The sequence below is a fragment of the Fundulus heteroclitus genome, chromosome 23 (assembly GCF_011125445.2).
Source record: "Fundulus heteroclitus isolate FHET01 chromosome 23, MU-UCD_Fhet_4.1, whole genome shotgun sequence".
Taxonomy (NCBI): domain Eukaryota; kingdom Metazoa; phylum Chordata; class Actinopteri; order Cyprinodontiformes; family Fundulidae; genus Fundulus; species Fundulus heteroclitus.
The window spans coordinates 25,312,193-25,329,351 of record NC_046383.1 but is presented as its reverse complement, the minus strand read 5'-3'; the positions used below and the strand labels follow the sequence as shown (position 1 = coordinate 25,329,351).

The 17,159-nt window shown below is 38.7% G+C and overlaps 2 protein-coding genes across 2 annotated transcripts; both read right to left on the bottom strand.

Moving 5' to 3' along the window:
- Window positions 1–6,822: 6,822 nt before the first annotated feature.
- Window positions 6,823–9,649, bottom strand: LOC105933385 (transforming growth factor beta activator LRRC32). The gene is made up of 2 exons (XM_012873280.3): window positions 9,552–9,649; window positions 6,823–9,435 (listed from the first exon to the last, which is right to left on the bottom strand). The coding sequence occupies exons 1-2, from the start codon at window positions 9,639–9,641 to the stop codon at window positions 7,567–7,569; spliced, it is 1,959 nt and encodes a 652-aa protein (XP_012728734.2). The 5' UTR covers window positions 9,642–9,649; the 3' UTR covers window positions 6,823–7,566.
- A 1,942-nt stretch (window positions 9,650–11,591) lies between these two features.
- On the bottom strand, window positions 11,592–16,652 carry LOC105932508 (tumor necrosis factor ligand superfamily member 13B-like). The gene is made up of 6 exons (XM_012872092.2): window positions 16,467–16,652; window positions 16,254–16,341; window positions 14,133–14,189; window positions 13,936–14,048; window positions 13,704–13,845; window positions 11,592–11,704 (listed from the first exon to the last, which is right to left on the bottom strand). The coding sequence occupies exons 1-6, from the start codon at window positions 16,650–16,652 to the stop codon at window positions 11,592–11,594; spliced, it is 699 nt and encodes a 232-aa protein (XP_012727546.2).
- Window positions 16,653–17,159: the final 507 nt, after the last annotated feature.

Here is a 17,159-nt window from a genome sequence, read left to right as displayed (position 1 = left end):
GGTTTATTGGCGGTTGGCAAACATCTTTTCGGTGTGCACTACTGACACTGGTCAGACAATATGTATTTCCAAATATGCTTAGCCAGTTTATATTGACAATTCATCATTTATTCTTTTATTTACTTTGACATTGAATTCTGGAACATAAAATGCAATACCTAGCCTATCACCTAAAGTTTGGATGTATCTCTATATATTTGAATATAATAACCGTAATAATTATTGATGTTTGGCTTTATCAGTTGATGATTAAGATCATAGACTTTATAAACGTGAGACGCCTCATTGGCCGCAGGTTTGTACGTCGACGTCACCGCCATATTGTATGTGGCAGAAAGTAGTGAACGTCTATTTTCCCTGTATATGTTTTAAGTATTGAGATAGAAAGATATAGATGGAGCTTATATATACTTGTAAAAATATATATAGAAATTAATTGATAGAGATTGGCAACCAGACTGGCTTTTGATCAATGTGCGCATATAGATTTTGAAGTATTTATAAGATTGTATATACACACACACATATATACACACACACACACATATATATATATATATATATATATATATATATATATATATATATATATATATATATATATATATATATATATATATATATATATGAGAGAGAGAGAGACAGAGTGAGAAATATATATATATGTGTATGTGTTATGAATATAAAAGTCAATTGGTTAGATCTAAACATTGTGGTCTTATTATTTCATAAAACCGTTTGAACCTTTTAAGATCTGATATAGACACAGATTAGCAGCAGACTTTTTGGGGGAGTATTAAAGAGATAAAATTACTAATATGAGAAAAAAGTCATTGGAGAATAAAGTAAAAAAAAAAAAGACAAAAGAGGTAATATTATGACAATTAAGGGGGAACATTTCCAGAACAGTCATAGTTTGCAGAACTATCTTAGTCCTGGAGTAATAGGGCCAGGTTAAATTCTTATAGTTATTTTTATTCTTTACGAGAATAAAGTCAGGAGAATGAAGCCAAAGGGATATGAAAATAAACTCTTAATATTACAAGAATAAAAATATCACAAATATGAAGTAGATTCTGAGAGAGAGAAGTCCCTATGATACTGTTTAAGTGACTGAGTCTAACTGCAGATTTGCCACATTCAACATGACTCTGATGCATCCCCAGCATAGGCAGAACCCGCCCAACGAGGCGTCTACGTTTATAATGTCTATGATATGACCATCGTCTGGGTGACGTCACGTATAGAAGCCTCGCGTTTAAAAAAGAAAATACAAGGAACAACTAACAGAACCTGAGCCTCCGAACAAAGGGAACAAGTAGTGGTTTATTTTATACAAAAAATTACAGTACATAATTAATCTGGTGCCTGCTTGTTTAGTGCTCATTGTGTTAGTGTGAGAACTTTAAAGCGCATCCTGAACTCCATTGGTAGCCAGTGTAAAGAATAACAGATTCAGAAATAAAGGAACGAGTTACTTGTTGCATTCCGAAACAAAAACGAAAAAACAAAAGGTTAGGAATCCAAAGTGACGACGACCAGGAAAGCTGCTGTTTTGTTTGTAGTACCTCTTATAAATGTCATTTAAGGCTATACTTTCCACATGCAAATGCTTCTTTTAATATGTTTGGTTCAGAGTTTACAGCCGCTACATGTACCGTTGATTTTAAACACTGGTTTTAGATTTTAGACATACAACAGTGTATTGTAAAATAAACACGTTTGATCACAGCTTATTGTTGATGTGAGTAGCTGCTATATTGGATCCGGTAATCGGCATGATACATTTTCTCCTACTTTCTGAGGGGATAGTCCGACTATAGCGGCCATTGCTGTTGATTGTTCCGATTGGAGGCCGGGATTTCCGAGTTCCGACTGCCCATCGGTTCACGCCTCCGCGTCGTCCATTTATTTCTGATAATGGACACCTCGTCGGGCATTATCCCTTATGTAACATCCAAAACAAGTTTATGACCACTACTCCACACAAATGATTGTAGATTTAACATAAACGATGCATACATCAAACATGGGTATAACTATTTAAGTGTACTTTATTACTGTGTCTTAAAAGATGACTCACTCAGTTAAAACCATCAGAGTAGTTTTTATATTTCGTGATATCTTATAATATCAATATTTTGACAATGTGTAGCTCCTTTGCAATTCCAAATTCTAAAAATGCTCATTCTTTTCGGGGGTATTTTTCGTATTGGGAATAACATACATGATAGTAATTGATATTAACATTAAACTACATTACTGTATATTCAACACTGTCTGAGGAACACGGCCGTTTTGCAGTGTGCGGTTGTTCTTCATTCAGTGGAACAGTATTTATTTTCCAGATGGCAGTAGCTTGAAAAGCTAATGGGAGGGGCGAGCAAGAGCTCTCACTAATTGTTGCATCTCTTCTTAAAAAATGGTCTACAATGACTGGCCCCTGATGACTCTCCCAGCCACTTTCACCATACGATGCCGAGTGCTCCTGTCAGTCCCTCTGCAGCCGCCATACCAAGATGTGATGCAGCCTGTCAGGGTGCTCTCAGCGGTGTCCTGGTTAGAAGTGGTATTAAATGGAGGACTTCTCACTTGCTTCAGCCTGCAGAGGATGCCCTTCCACGCCCCAGTGAATGTTCAGTCTTACGGAGCCCATCATCCTAGCCCCTCCACGCCCATATCTTAAACATACTCCTCTCGACCCAGCCTGAGACACCTTCTCATCCCAATCTCTGTCATGAGTGAAATGACCGCGGTGGAATGGGGAGTTGGAAGTTGATCCACCACTGACACGCCACGCTTCACAGGGACATATTTCTTTGACTGATAAGGTGCAGGCAATGCGTGAAAAGGGCTTAGGGCAGCGTTACATTAATGTCAGCATTTTAGACTTTTTCTCGTCACCTGCTTGGATTGAGTAATGTAGAAATAAAAAAAAACTATATTTTCGTGTCAATAATATGTGCAAAGAATAATTGTTTCCTGTGTAAAAAAAATAGTCACATATTTCATTCCTTTCTTTCTGTAATGAGCTGTTTAGTTGTGGTACAAGGTTTCACTCCTTGCCCTAATGTGCTACTGAACAAGCTGCAGCTCATGTCTAAATGCCAGCTACTACGATCGCCAAGAAGAAGAATGACTGTAATTTACCACTTACATTCCTTCGGTTTCACACCTAACATCCACTCCGTATTGTGTTCTCGGAGCGCTCTTTGCTCAAACTTGTCAAGCTGTTACTTGATCTAGAAAACTTGTGGGGTGGGGCTGTAATGTGGATCAAGGACTGAGCGATAAGCACTTTGGCTATTCTGATAGTCCTGCTGGGGTCACTGGCTTGGCCCTACAGGCAGATGAAATTCAATGAGCACCAGATAACTTCATATTGGTAATTTGCACCATTTTAAAAGATTATGTTAATAAAGGGAAGTTAAGTTAAAATGTTCTGCATCGGTACTAAACCCTATTGTTTCTGCTTCTATAGCATCGCATAATTAAATGTTTAAAAATAAGTTTGTAGTTGAGCAAATATGATAGTTCAGGGGGCACTGACAAATTCTGGTAACACCCAGTGATTCTCAAAAGTGTACACACCCCTACTAAAGTGTCAGAAACTTTCTTAAAGCACCTTTTGATTTGCTTTTCGTGGACAGTAGTCATTCTTAAGGATCTGCCAGAATGCCACATCTTGACTTAGCGATATCTCGCCATAGCAAACGTTTTTCATGTCCATCAGATGATGATGACACCTCTTGTCCACGGTCATCTTCAGATTACCCCACAGATTTATTCATGGTCAGCTTTAGTGCTGGACTCAAGCAAGGCCTTCTCCAGAACTTTAGTTTCCCAGACAGAGTCATTCTTATGTTGATCTGAATTAATGTTTAATATCACTGGCATATGGGAGAAAAACTTCTCCGTCCTCCATTTTTTATCAGCCCTGTGACAAAAAAACAACAACATAACAACAATAAAACAACAACTTCAGTTTAAAAGGATGCTCTAACAACGCATTACTGGCCCCACCAGGTTTCAGTGTGGTTGTTTCATTCTTCTGAGCATTCCCGGTGTTTGTGTCAAACACAAATTCAGGTTTGGTTTCTTCGGACCAAACAAGAAATCGTCCCACAAAGTTTTGGAGATTTTAGCCAGGCCTGTATGTTTTCTTTGGAAGAAAATTATTCTGTCGTGTAACCCTAATCTTTAATCCAGGCATCCTGTGAACCCAGGAGATTACATCGTGCTTCTACAGGCCTCTTGGCAGCCTCCCTGCATCGGTTTCCGTCTCTCGTCTGTTCACCATTCTCTTGAGAACCACCCTGCTGTTGTAATGTCATAGTTGCCCAACATTTCTTCACCATGCCAGGGTAAATATACAGTGGCTTACTTAAAAGTGTTAATATCGTTTGAACGTTTTCACTGTTTGTCACATTATAACTCAGGTTTCATTAGAATAGAATGCAGTAAGCCACTACATAAATTGTGTAAGACGCTGAAGTGGAAGGGAAAATTGCACAAGTTCAATCAGATTTGGCTGAATGCCATTGCAAACTATCTCTGTGAGATGCAGGTCTAGGCCACCGTAACATATGGATAAAACAAGAGCTTGGAGTCATTGAACTGCATGAAGGTGAGCCTTGTCCCCGATCTTCTGCAGCGTCTGATAAATTATCTCAGTATTGTCCTGTATTAAGCTTCTGACCAGCTTTTCAAGCCTCAATCAGAAAATCATCCCCGCAGCCTGATGCTGCCACTACCATGTTTGACCATGCATGAGATGTGCATCACAGGTCAGACTTTTCAGATATTTATTTGTACAGCATTTCTGAAACCTTGTCTTTCATCGCAATTATGTGATAGACCACGTAACAAAATGTGAAAAACCCAAAGCAGTATCAGTCCTTCTGGATTAGCCGTCCCCTGGCTGATACCTTTCAACTATGAGATTCTTCTGATCCTTTGCAACATCTCTGCAAACTGGCTAAAAAAAAGTGCTTCAGCAGCATATAGACATCCGGTCAAAGTTATCTAAAAGGGTCCATAGATTTTCCCTGCTCACATTTTTCTTTCTTTTTCTCTGTCTTTAACTGTAGAGGATAAAAATCACATGTGGAAACAGTTTTAAAATGATTTAGTATGTTTTATTTTTTTCACCTCACAAAAAACTGACATTTTTAACATGATTGTACATATTTGAAAGCTACTGTATTTTATGGCTTGGAGGCAGTACAGCCGCGGAGCTACAAAAAAAAAATGGAAACTGAAATTCACTGGAAAGAAAACTGATTCATTTCTATCTTGTGCTTTATCTGAAGGTATCGAGCTGGAAGAGTCAGACCCTTAATTAAAAACTGCCAACATGTTGTGCTAATTAGGTCCCGCCTCTTTTATTAAGTGCAGCAAAACTGATGCAGAATGACATCTTCCAGGGTTTAATCCACGTCTCTTACAAAACTCAGATTAATGTTTGTAGAACTCTGTAAATCATTCTCAGCAAGGGTTCATACTGAAAGTGTTGTTGCTTTTTTTCTTTCTGATGGTATTCGTTTGGACTTCTCTGCTCCTGATTCTGGGAATATTATGGAGGGATTCAAATCAGAAGAATTTCAACTAAAGGTACAATTTGTTTTGCAAACAGATGTTTCCCAAAGTGCAGGCAAATAATCCATTCCTCTGTAATCAAGACAACTTGGGAGCATGGGTGTTGATTTTGATCACAACTCTCGGACTGAGCGGGTGATGTAAAGTGACACGCTTTGTAAAGATGCGCGGAAAGCTTCAGTAGCATGAGCCAAATTACACAAGAAGTCTTTTTCGACGAAAGGGAAAGTTATTTTGTGCAGACACTCTTCCATGTCAAGCAGAGTGAAGCTCCCTGGAGTTATCAGGAAATCCGGTTCGCTGTCCAGTTTGCCTTCGATTGTAGATTACTTACTTGAAACAGGATGTTCTGGCAAGAAGTCAACGCACTCATCAGGGCATTAATGTCAAGTTTAATTCTGAGCTTTAATTGAAGCATTTAAACGGTTCTTTGTTCATAGTGGAATGATTTTACGTCACACAATTTCAGCTTACCATGTGCTTCACACATGGTCACAATTATACACACAGGGTCAAATATACTCAACTTTAATAGTAAGTATCGTTGCAACAATGTTTTTTTTGCCATTTATTCTTATACAGTTGGAAATAAGAAGAGTGTCTGCCTTTTTATGGTGTCACATTTGTAAAGAAAACGAAGTTGCAGGTTTAGCAGCACGGTTCAGTGTTGGTTGCGCCTAAGAAAGCTCTTGCCAAAATGACTCTGGCAGGTCCAAACACCTTATTCTGCAGCTGCCTTTAATTTGTGATTAGATTGGGTGATTGAAACTTGGAGAAAATTATTGATAATTTGAGTATTTCTCGAACACAGCCTGAAAATTCCCCCTCACGCTTGTTGCTAGCTTGATCACATACTGCTGTGTGGAATGGCATCCCATTTATTTATTTTTTTACCAGCATCTGCTGCCAGTCAGACGACGCTGTGGACTGGTCACTCTGGTATGAAATCTCAAAAACATTTTTAATGTGTGTTTGGGAACGCCGTCATGCTGGAACACCTGGTTGTAAACGACTCTCAACCATGTGACCCAGAAATACCCGGAAATACCCGGAAACCAAAAATGCTTGATCCCTGTCGTTAACTAGGAGCTACTGGTTCACCTACATCATTGTCCACAAGGAATGAGCGATATTACTTAAAAATGCTGTGATATTTTGTGGCAGTCATTGTGATTTCGAAAAAAAAAAAAAAAAAAACGGGAACGATTAAAAAGTATTTAATGACTGATGAGTCTTTCGGACATTTGCTACAGTCAAAGCCCCACAATTACAGTCACTGTTCTAAACAGAAAACTCGCCATTTATCAAATAGACTTCTTTCAGTATGAAGTTTACATTAACTAATGTAAATGTACCGTTACACATCGCACAATAATTGTATTCAGCCATATTTTCAAATATTTATATCTGACAAGGTCTCTTGGCTGCCTAAGAGGGGTATGCAAACATTAATGAGAGTTTAATTAGCATTAAGCTTCTGGATTGGCCCGAACCTAAACCTCATTGAAAATGACGGACTATGACTAAAAATTGTCTCCTTGCCAATAAACCAAGCAATTTAAATGAGCACCTCCAATTCCATCCCACATAGAAGTCACACAGTCAGACTTGGGTCACAAGCTTGTCGATGGGTTTAACAAACATGTGGTTCTACAACTTGCCAATGGGAATGAATTTAAATGTTAGTAGGGGTAATATGCATATATTTGAACTTATGTATGATTTTGCTGCTATATAGATTTGAGATTGTCCATAGTAAATTACTTCAGTGCACCCAGTTCTTGTTTTTTTTTTGGATAATAATGAAACTATTATTTAAATATTCAGAATTATTCCATCATGGAAAAAGAGCAACACAAATGCCTCATTAAAAGCCCAAAATGAATCACTTTCTCTAAATGGTGAGTGCATTTAAACATTTAGCCAGAGCTGTAGACTGTGCAGATTGTGTAGAAACAGACTTTTCTGTCACACCACAAAAGATCTCTGGGAGCAACAGACCTTCCTGCTAAAAAAAATAAGAACTGATGAAAATACGGTCATAAATATCACTGTTATAATCAATTGTCCAAAATGAACTCCTTGGCCCTCTTTTTGAAAGGAACAGTGAAGCAAAGGGCTTTTCAGGTATTCTCGCATCGTCAAGTTCCTCTCTTGCGTAAAGCATTCGGCCTGGTCGATGTCAGGCAGACTAACCCTCATCTCGTTTAAGACCGTCAGCCATCCGCTGTCACAGCAGTTGAAATGATTCCCGCTAAGAAACACCGTAGTCAGGTTGGCGGACGCAGCCTCAACCAAAGAATAGTTTAGGGTCACGAAAGCATTGTTTCGTAGATCCACCTCTCTTAGAGAAGAGCAGCCGAAGCTGTCAGGCGTCCTGCTGAGTTTGTTGTTTGACATGTTCAGCCCAGTCAGCGCGGGCATGCAGGGTAAAGGCAGACCCGAGCTGTTCACGTCTATCCCACTGATAATCAAAGACTGTAATGTTGTTTGCACACCTTCCAGTGCCCTCTCGTGCATCACCATGTGGAGGTTTTTTGCGAGGTTTAAGGAAATCAGTGAGGTGCCCTGAAAGGTGTTTGGTTGAAGTATATTTATGTCATTTTCTCTGAGGTTGAGGTGTTTAAGAGTGTTCAGCTGGCCAAATGCAGCGCAGGAAGAATTGAGATCGGCATGCTTTCTTGACAGAGACGTGCTCAAAAGGCCGCAGGGTTGCACTGAGTTGTCCTGCAGATTCAGCGTTTCAATTTTCGCGAGCGCCTTAAGGAAGAGAGGGGACACACGGGTAAGACCGTTGCTCTGCAGGTCGAGGTGCTTTAGGGAGGGAAAAACTATTTGACGAACTTGCCTTCGATCGCTGTAATTCCTAACGTCCCAGTTTATGTTTTGCAAACAGTTATAACTAAAATTCAGTGTTTCTAAGGAGTAAAGCAAGCTCAGTGTCTCAATAGGAAAAGAGGTGAAGTGGTTAAAGCTCAGGTCAATGTAAACCAGGGGCATTAGCTTCCAGTTTGCATGTAGATAATTCTTTCTACGTATTTTCTCATTTACAATGTCCTGATAAAGAGAGTTAACTTCAGTTACCATCACAGCCTCTGGATCCAGGGCACCAAGGAAATTATTCTGCAAATGCAGATACTTTAGTCCGTTCACTTTTGGTAGAATTGGAAAGTATAGCAACTTGTTGTGACTGAGGTCAAGCACTTCAAGATTGTACAACGCAGCATTCTCACGCGTAACAAAGACCTTCACTGAATTCCTGCTGAGATTCAAATATTTCACCTGGTGCAGCGTAAAATCACAGATAAATGCAAGATTGTTTCTTGCCAAGTTGAGCGATTCCAATCGGCGTAGCGGGTCAAACGTCTGCGGTTCTATTTCTGAAATCAGATTATCTTCAATAATAAGACTCCTAATGTTTTGGCTCTCTCGGAACAGGCTGGGTGACAGTTTTATCAAAATATTACCATTCATCGTAAGTTGACCAAGAGAAGACTTGTTTCTCAGCACAAGTTCAGCAGCGCCATTGCTCAAGCCGTTCATCGATATGTCCAGGCTCCTGAGTCCGCTGAGGGATCCGAGGGCTTTGCTGTTGCTGCCAAAGTTGACACTCAGTCGATTCCTGGACAGATTCAAGTGTTTGAGTCGGGCCAGGTTTCCAAAAGCCCCCTCGGAGATGAGATCCAGCTGGTTGCCGCTCAGGTCTAGCTTCTCCAAGTACGGCAGAGCAAGCACGTGTAACTGTGTGATGAAGTTATTTGACAGATCGAGTGTTCGGAGCCCCCCATCCAGATCCAGAGGGACATAGGAGAGGTTCTGGTTGTTCCAGGACTGCTTCTTTAAATGAGACAATATTAATCATAGTATGAATGAATTAAATGTTCCCCCCAGAAAAAAAAAAAAATCAAGCTGGCCTAAATGAATCCCTTTTAAGGATTTGGCGTTGAACTTACCTTTGGAACATGATGAGTCCCTCCAGGTCTGTAAAGACCATGGGTGATTGACCAGAGGAGTAAGAGATTAGAGAACGCGTGTCTACCCATTGTGTCTGCTCTGCTATACTGTGCCCCGGCCTGCTGTTGTCAGTGCTCACACACACCACCTCTTATAGCCATGCTTTGAAAAAAAAAAAAAAAAAGCAAGAGAGTAAACAGCTGTGGACACCAGATACAGACAGTGTGGTTACTATTTTTAGATACAGACTACTGATTGCCGCTTTTTTATAAAAATGTAGAAAACATATTTCCCCTTCATTTAGATCATAGAAATGGATCTCCGACATATTTATAATATTTATTTTGTGTTTTTTGCAACTTAAAAAAAGTTACCTTTACAAAGGTTGACATATGTCGCTTGTATAAAGGAGATTTCTTTCTCAAACATCTTCTATTTTATCATACATTGAATTTTCCTTTTTTACAGTGTGATGTTTAGTTTTATTCCGGCCATAAAAAGCCTTTACAAAGTGATAAAAATGAATACATGTTTGTTCCTGTCAAAGTCTGTGGAAAGTGGAAATCATTCCTAAAATAGAGGAGGGGGAACAAATAAACAGACAACGCGTTGGTGGAGCAGGAGGGACCGGCGAGGTATAAAGAGACGCTGCAAAATAGAGTGATGAAAGGACCCGGTGGGACAGAAAAAGAACAGCAGAGGTGAGACCAAACATGGTAAAAAAAAAAAGTCCTAATATATACATTTCAAAAGGAGAAATAATCTTTTTATACAAATACTCAGTAGTATGAAGAGTTGGTCATACTTATTGGTTATTATCATTGGTGTTACAAAAGTATAAGATTACATAGGCGGTCTCATCCTGATTCAGGTGGCCAAGTACTCCACTCACACCAAGCAATAGCCTCTGATGAACCAGGACAGTGACAGGTGGGTCAATGATTTGCATCTGACTTGGAATGCGTCTAGCATTGCTCCAACTACAGGTTGCCCAAGTGCGAACCGCAAAAATAAACACTCCTGGATGGGTATCGAAACGTTGAAAAACCGAGCAAAAGTCTGGTCGTGTCTGGTTTAACCCCTGATAGCGGATAATTTGCACAGGCATAATTGGTGTTGCATGTGGACCTCCACTGCACTGAGGCCACATCAAGTAGGCAGGAAGGAAAAAGGTGAATCCATCGCTCGACACTAAACAATGTTGCACACCAAATAATAATTTGCAAAATTGTAATTGCACACAACGACTTTGCAATGACAACATATTTGCAATAAAATGTGCAACTGTCCTACCTATAAATGCACACAACTGTGAACAGTGAATTTTGGCAAGAAGAGAGTCAAACGGAGCTTTTTGGTGTTGGGGTGCAACAAAGGATGAATGTATAGAAAAACATGTCAATCCCACCGTTTAGTACGGAGGAGGACGTGTGATGCTGTGGGCCTGTTTCTCTTCCAAATGCCACCAGAACCTTATTAGAGTGCACAGTCTGATAAAATCTTTGACAAACCATTTTCTAGCAGAATAATTCAAAATACATGAGCACATCGACAGCAAATGTATTCCAGACAGAAAAAAAGAGTTCCCCAATTCCTCACAGCATATGTATGGACAATGTGTAGGGAGAGCTGAAAAGAAGAGAGCATAAGAGAAGACTCCAGACTGGATGATCAAAAGTGGTCAGCAATCTGTCCGTCTCTACGCATATCCTAGGATACAAGTAATTGAACAATACATTTAATTTTATGCAAGCAAAAAAACCTTCTAATGTGATACTTTTTTTCCAAATTAAAAAAAGTGCTCTAGTTAAAGGAGCTGCCAATTCTGTCATAGAATATAAATTCATTCTTATTTTTTTGTTGTTGTTGCTTTTTTCTTTTAAACATCCTTACTATAAGTAAATTCATGTAGTTTATACTTTCCAAAAGTTCCAAGCTGTTTTCCTGTTGCAGATAGTCCTTTATCAGCGTCCCTTCACACATTTCTGTGCCAGTTTCTCACTTCCTGTAGCAACGACATTTATTCACGTGGGACGGTTTCAGTTTAGCTGCATGAGACCAAAAATGGTCGAGTCAGCCTCCAGAGAGATCTGAGCCGACGGCCAACAAGGGATCCCCATTTCCAGCTTCTCGTGCAAGTGCACAGGGCCTGTAACAAAGAAAATGTCATCTGTTTGGGTTCAAACTAAAATTCTTTGACAGGTTTTTTCATCATTTCTTTATTTTGACAGATGACAAAAATATCTTGGTGAACAAGATCATTGAACTTGTCCAGATAAGTTCTGTAACTACATCGATACTTTGGGGGCTGATCAAGGCTGATTCCTCAATATAGACCAACGAATGTGTTTGTGTTGTTTGGATGGACAGAAATAACTAAAATTCTTCTTTGAAGTTATAAAGGTCTGCTTTACATTTTTCTGACATATCCTTTTATTACGTGCTCCATTTTGTTGATAAATTGCAATGTCATTCCTTAACCTCGAACTCTGGCAGAGCATGGTCTGAAGAGACGGCTCTAGAACTGTTTCTGAATACTTCTTAAAATTTTATCAGTGACTTAAACTTCATAAATAATATCTCAATGGTGGAGATTTTTGTGACATCATCCAAATATATCATATTGCAATTGTCCCGACTAGAACTCAGTTCACACAGAGTGTATAAGGTGAGATGGATATTTGAAGAAACAGATTTCGACACATTAAATCGTTTAGTGAACTCATCTACCTGTGTAGGAGTGTTTGTTATGGTTGCTCCCATTTAATGTATAACTACATAAATATGTGGGTCCGTGCTGAAAGAAAAGCTCATGTGCAAGTTCTTTAATATGCACATTAAAGGAATAGGTACCTTTTTTTTTTTAGGTAGAAGCTTTCTTGTACTGTAGCTGCAGTGATAATGGCAGACCATTGTGATATGTGATCAGAGCATACTCTAATATCCTATTACTTGCTTAGATGTCAAAAATATAAGTCTTCTCAGTAAAATCACATCCCTGCTGGTTATAATTAAAATCAGTATCTAAAATAACATTCTCAATGGTAAACCTTAGACTTCAAGGTTTTCACATCCAAGACTGTATTTGGAACAACAACGTTTAAAATATCTACACATTCTTATAAAGTGAAAACAATATTTTTTAAGAATTAATAGTTATAGCTGGATTTTATTTCAATCTGGTATCCATAAATCCCTTTCTCAAGTCAAAAAGAACACCCGAGATACCCAGAAGGACTTTTCAGTCATCCCACAACATTTAGGCACCTTAAACATCCTTCTTCTAAGGACAAGAACTCAGTGTGGTTTGGGCTTACATCTCTAGAAAGCCAGAACATTGTGGATATTAGACATCATAAACATTGCACAATTCAGATATCTACAATATATTTATTACAAGTCATTCAATTTTACCTAGATTAGGTTGAAGTGACTTTTTATGAAGTTGTCCCAGCTTACACTAAAGTGCTGCTAATCGTCGTAGTGTTTGAGATAGCTTTTCCAGACGTGTACTTTCTAGTTATAGTTTCATTATATTCATTTATGGGATTAATTTGTTTTCAAAGTACATCTATCTTCCAGAATAGTTTTTCATTTGGGACATCTAAAACAATTCATGATTAGTACAGAAAAACAGAAAATTAGTTTATCATCATAAAATAAAATCTACTTCAGGTATCCACTGAGTTGATTCTAAATAGGAATAATTTACTTGCAGATATCTTTACGTTAAATGTCAATTATTGTCGCCTCGGCTGTGCTATACCTGAGTCATTCTGACATCCTGCCTTGCCTTGCCTTGCCTTGCCTTGCCTTGCCTTGCCTTGCCTTGCCTTGCCTTGCCTTGCCTTGCCTTGCCTTACTTTTGGCTGTGGAACAGCACCCATAAATTGTTTTATATCCCTGCTTTAACACCCTTTATTTACTCAGTTTACTTATAGTTGAGCAGGACATCTGGACTTCTTTGCCAATTTTAGATCTTATTCTTTGTAAAGCATTTGTGTGGTATATAAATACATTTCAATTGACAAGGACCAACTGAATTATGGATATTTTGTAAATATTCTCCTCAAAAATATTCCTTAAAATATAGCAATTCTTAAACTCTGCTTTACTTTCCTTAAATGCAACAAAAAGCAGCAGCTGGTCTGATGTGTAGCATGTATTGCCATGAGCTCCCTCTTTTTTATCCTGCAGGCAGCGCAAGAGCTCTGTAGGTTTCATCTCTGCCTCAGTGGAGCTCCAGCTCTGAATGACATGACCCATAACTGCGCTTTGACTTTGAAACAAAACCTGCGAGTTGAGCAGAACATTAGCTGAATACTTGGAACAAATCGTATGCGGTATCAAGTTAGTTACGCTTGATTTAGAATGACACAATACTTGTCCAAACACCAAGTAATAACCATCTTCTTGGACAACGATCCTATTTTCCCTCTGTGAAATTGTATTTCCTCGCTGTGCAGAAACAGTCCAGGGGATCACAGTTATATTTCCTGGGGGGGAAGGCAAGGCATATTTATTCAAAATAATGGCAGGAAGGAGTAGAGCTGAGGCCAAATATTTGAATTTTGTTTTACCTCTTCTGTCTGGCTGTTTGTTAGGGTCAGCTCTTAACTGCAGGAATGATGTCGGAGCTGGCAAGGGAGGCAGATAAACATCATGCTTTAATTTTATTAACTTTGCAGATATGGTTTCGGATTCCACTACCAGATTACACTGTAAAACTCAACAGGACATTTAACTCATAAATTAATTGAGTTAGCATAACTATTTTTTTTCACAAAAAGGTTAGTAAATAGGTCACATCAGTTAGCTGCTCTTGATATCTATTAATTTTTACTAACAACTTGATTACTTTGAAAACGGACATATATTTTTTGATAGTTTTCATGATTTAAATGTGTCATTTTGACTGATTCACATTTATTACAATTGTTTTTTAGAGGGTAAAAAACGCTAGTCATACTCAAATAAACCAAAAGAGGACATATAATGCAAAATCTACTTTTTTGTCCTAAGTACATTTTGTTGTGTACTTGGAGTCTATAGGAGTGCAAAAAAATATAATGTTGTCTGTCCAGGTGCTGCATAGATATCTTTATATTGTGTTTGGGTCACATGTTTCAATTTGTTCAGTTTTCCTTTTTCCTTATAATGTTTTTTGAACAATTACATAACAATACTTGCTGTGGAGCTGCTAATTAATGTCTTGGACTTCCGGTAAACCAGTTTAATGAATCCAGCATTTTTTGCTGTGATTTTGCAGTCCAAGCTGTAAGATTCCGAAGCTACAAGTGGATTAGTCAAAATTTTCAGTTTTTGGGTGTATTAACCCACACAATTCATTACACCGTCACCCAGCACTTTACAGAAATGGCTGAACAGGGCAGAGTAGAAACCTCTGTGACCTGTAGGAGGGCAGAATGTGAATTTTTATTTGCATTTAAAGAGATGGCACCAAAACGAGTTAAGAAAATGGGCTGTGGGGCAACAATAAGAAGGAATTCAGACCAACGCATTGCAGTGTCACTTTATATAGACCACAACTGAATGATTTAAATGTGAAAAGGAAGAACTTAAAAGCATATTATGTCCCCTTTTAAGTTTGTTAAAAAATAATTAAGAATTATTCAAGTGAATAATATTTTAAATGTAAAACATGCCATAGTCATTAAATACTATGAAACGTAGCTACACACTTGCCAAGTCTTCTAAAATGTTTATTGTGTCCTGAAAAGGAATCAAAAATATAAGAAAATGCCTTTAGCCATGAAGTCAATAGGCTCAGCACGGATGTTGTTTGGTTAAAAAAAAACAAAAAAAAAAACAGTACAGAATATAATAATAGTCTGCTGTGAAATTGTAGGTTTATATCCGATAATATAGCATTCTGTCCCACTGATGATCGTTTTGTCTTTGAATTGTGCTGAACAGCTAAAGTTAGCTAAAGTACGCTGCATCAGACTAGCTGTTAGCTTCAACCCCTCCAGCAGGAAAGGGAACCATACTGATGACTGAAGCTCTCTTCGAAAAATACAAAGCAACCCATTTAGTTGGCTTCCCTTAAATGTAGAAATTATAGCGATAGAAGGACACTGTTGGTAAAACTCAAATAAATTGGAATTACAGTAGCAGGACACAATGGCTCCAGCCCACACTTCCTGGAAATTAGACGGTACGTTTCAAGAACATATCAGGTACTTTGCTGAACATTCCTCAAACTTTTACAGAACTTTATAGATAAAGAGGAATTTCAAGAACCAGGGTTGTATTATGAGGTGTTGTGACCTTAACGGAACCTAACAGGTGCTTTCTGGAACTTTCCAAGTAAGTCAGATGAAAGGTCAGCTGAAGTTTTAGAGAGTATCTGGTAAGTCCTGGGAAGAAACTACAGTCGACAAATTCCCAGAAAGCCCCAAAGGAGTGCAGGCTATATCATGTAACGCTACTTAAAATTACTCAGCATTGTTGGGTTCTTCTAAGTTTATTCACATAAGTACTTGTGAGATTAAACATTGCAGGTTATTACAATTAGTTTAAAAGTTTATATATATTTTAATTGTTTGAGCTAATAAACTGACTCAAGGCAACCGTTTCTCGCAATTGCTGACTTGTTCGGGTTTTACAGTGTAGAGCATAACTAATAATCACCCTTTTGTTTTTAGTGTTTTTCTTTTTGGTTCTCAGCTCCAATCCACCTCTGCAGCTGCTCTGTTCCCTTTTTACTCTCCTGGAAAAGCTCTTAAGAGAACCCTGAGCTCGTTGAAAAACACTTTGCTTCAGGTCCTGGGAGAAAACAAAGCATTAAGAGAAAATTTATTATTGCAGCACTTTCTGAATACTCACTTATGGCATAAATCTCAGTAGTACGGTGTCCAAGATGACGCCATAGTGCGTAATCATTGACATACCTCCCTTGTTTTAGACATGTTGGCCAATTTCCCATGGACTCCCTCAGAACGTTGTTGATTTAATTGCCGACTTATGTCCCCTCGGAGTTTGTGAAGATCCCTTTCTAAAACACTGACCCTGTGCACGAGGAAAAGGCTAAGACAAAACATGATCACCGTTATTGAGAATAAAGCATTGTAGAGCATGGTACGACCTGCCGGCTGGATGTCCCCCCAGCTACTCAAATGGACAAGGTCGCACATCAGTGCACGCCGGAAACCTGCAGTTTCAAAATGGCTTTCTAAATGAGGAACTATCCTCTCGCCGTCTCTCAGCGATGGAACTCGTTTGAACACTGCTGAAATTACAGCTAACTCCGCGGCGTGTTTTGAAACTGGCAGACAACATAAAAAGCCACATTTTAATAAAGACAAAGGCCTCGCTCACACGCCGTCATTTATCCTTGTCAGCGCTCGTGCCAGCTTGGGCTGATATGAAAGCGAGGTTGGAAGCCTTTAAATGAACACCACCGGCTGCACAAACACAAGAGATGAGAGAGGCGCGCTTAGGCAGAAAATGAAAACATTTTAATCCATCAATCAACTCCATTTACAAAAGTATATTCCATTTTTATATACATTATGTACAAGCGTGTATTAACAACTTGTTGCTCTACATGGATTCAGTCATAAGGTAACTAAACAAAAGCACTG

Excerpts from the sequence above, each read along its gene's own strand:
- LOC105933385 (XM_012873280.3), bottom strand. The coding sequence starts at position 9,641 with ATGGGTAGACACGCGTTCTCTAATCTCTTACTCCTCTGGTCAATCACC. Across the intron at positions 9,436-9,551 it reads GGACTCATCATGTTCCAAAG|AAGCAGTCCTGGAACAACCA; the intron begins GTAAGTTCAACG and ends TCTCATTTAAAG.
- LOC105932508 (XM_012872092.2), bottom strand. The coding sequence starts at position 16,652 with ATGCTCTACAATGCTTTATTCTCAATAACGGTGATCATGTTTTGTCTT. Across the intron at positions 16,342-16,466 it reads ACATGTCTAAAACAAGGGAG|GACCTGAAGCAAAGTGTTTT; the intron begins GTATGTCAATGA and ends GTTTTCTCCCAG. Across the intron at positions 11,705-13,703 it reads TGGCAATACATGCTACACAT|CAGGCCCTGTGCACTTGCAC; the intron begins CAGACCAGCTGC and ends TTTTCTTTGTTA.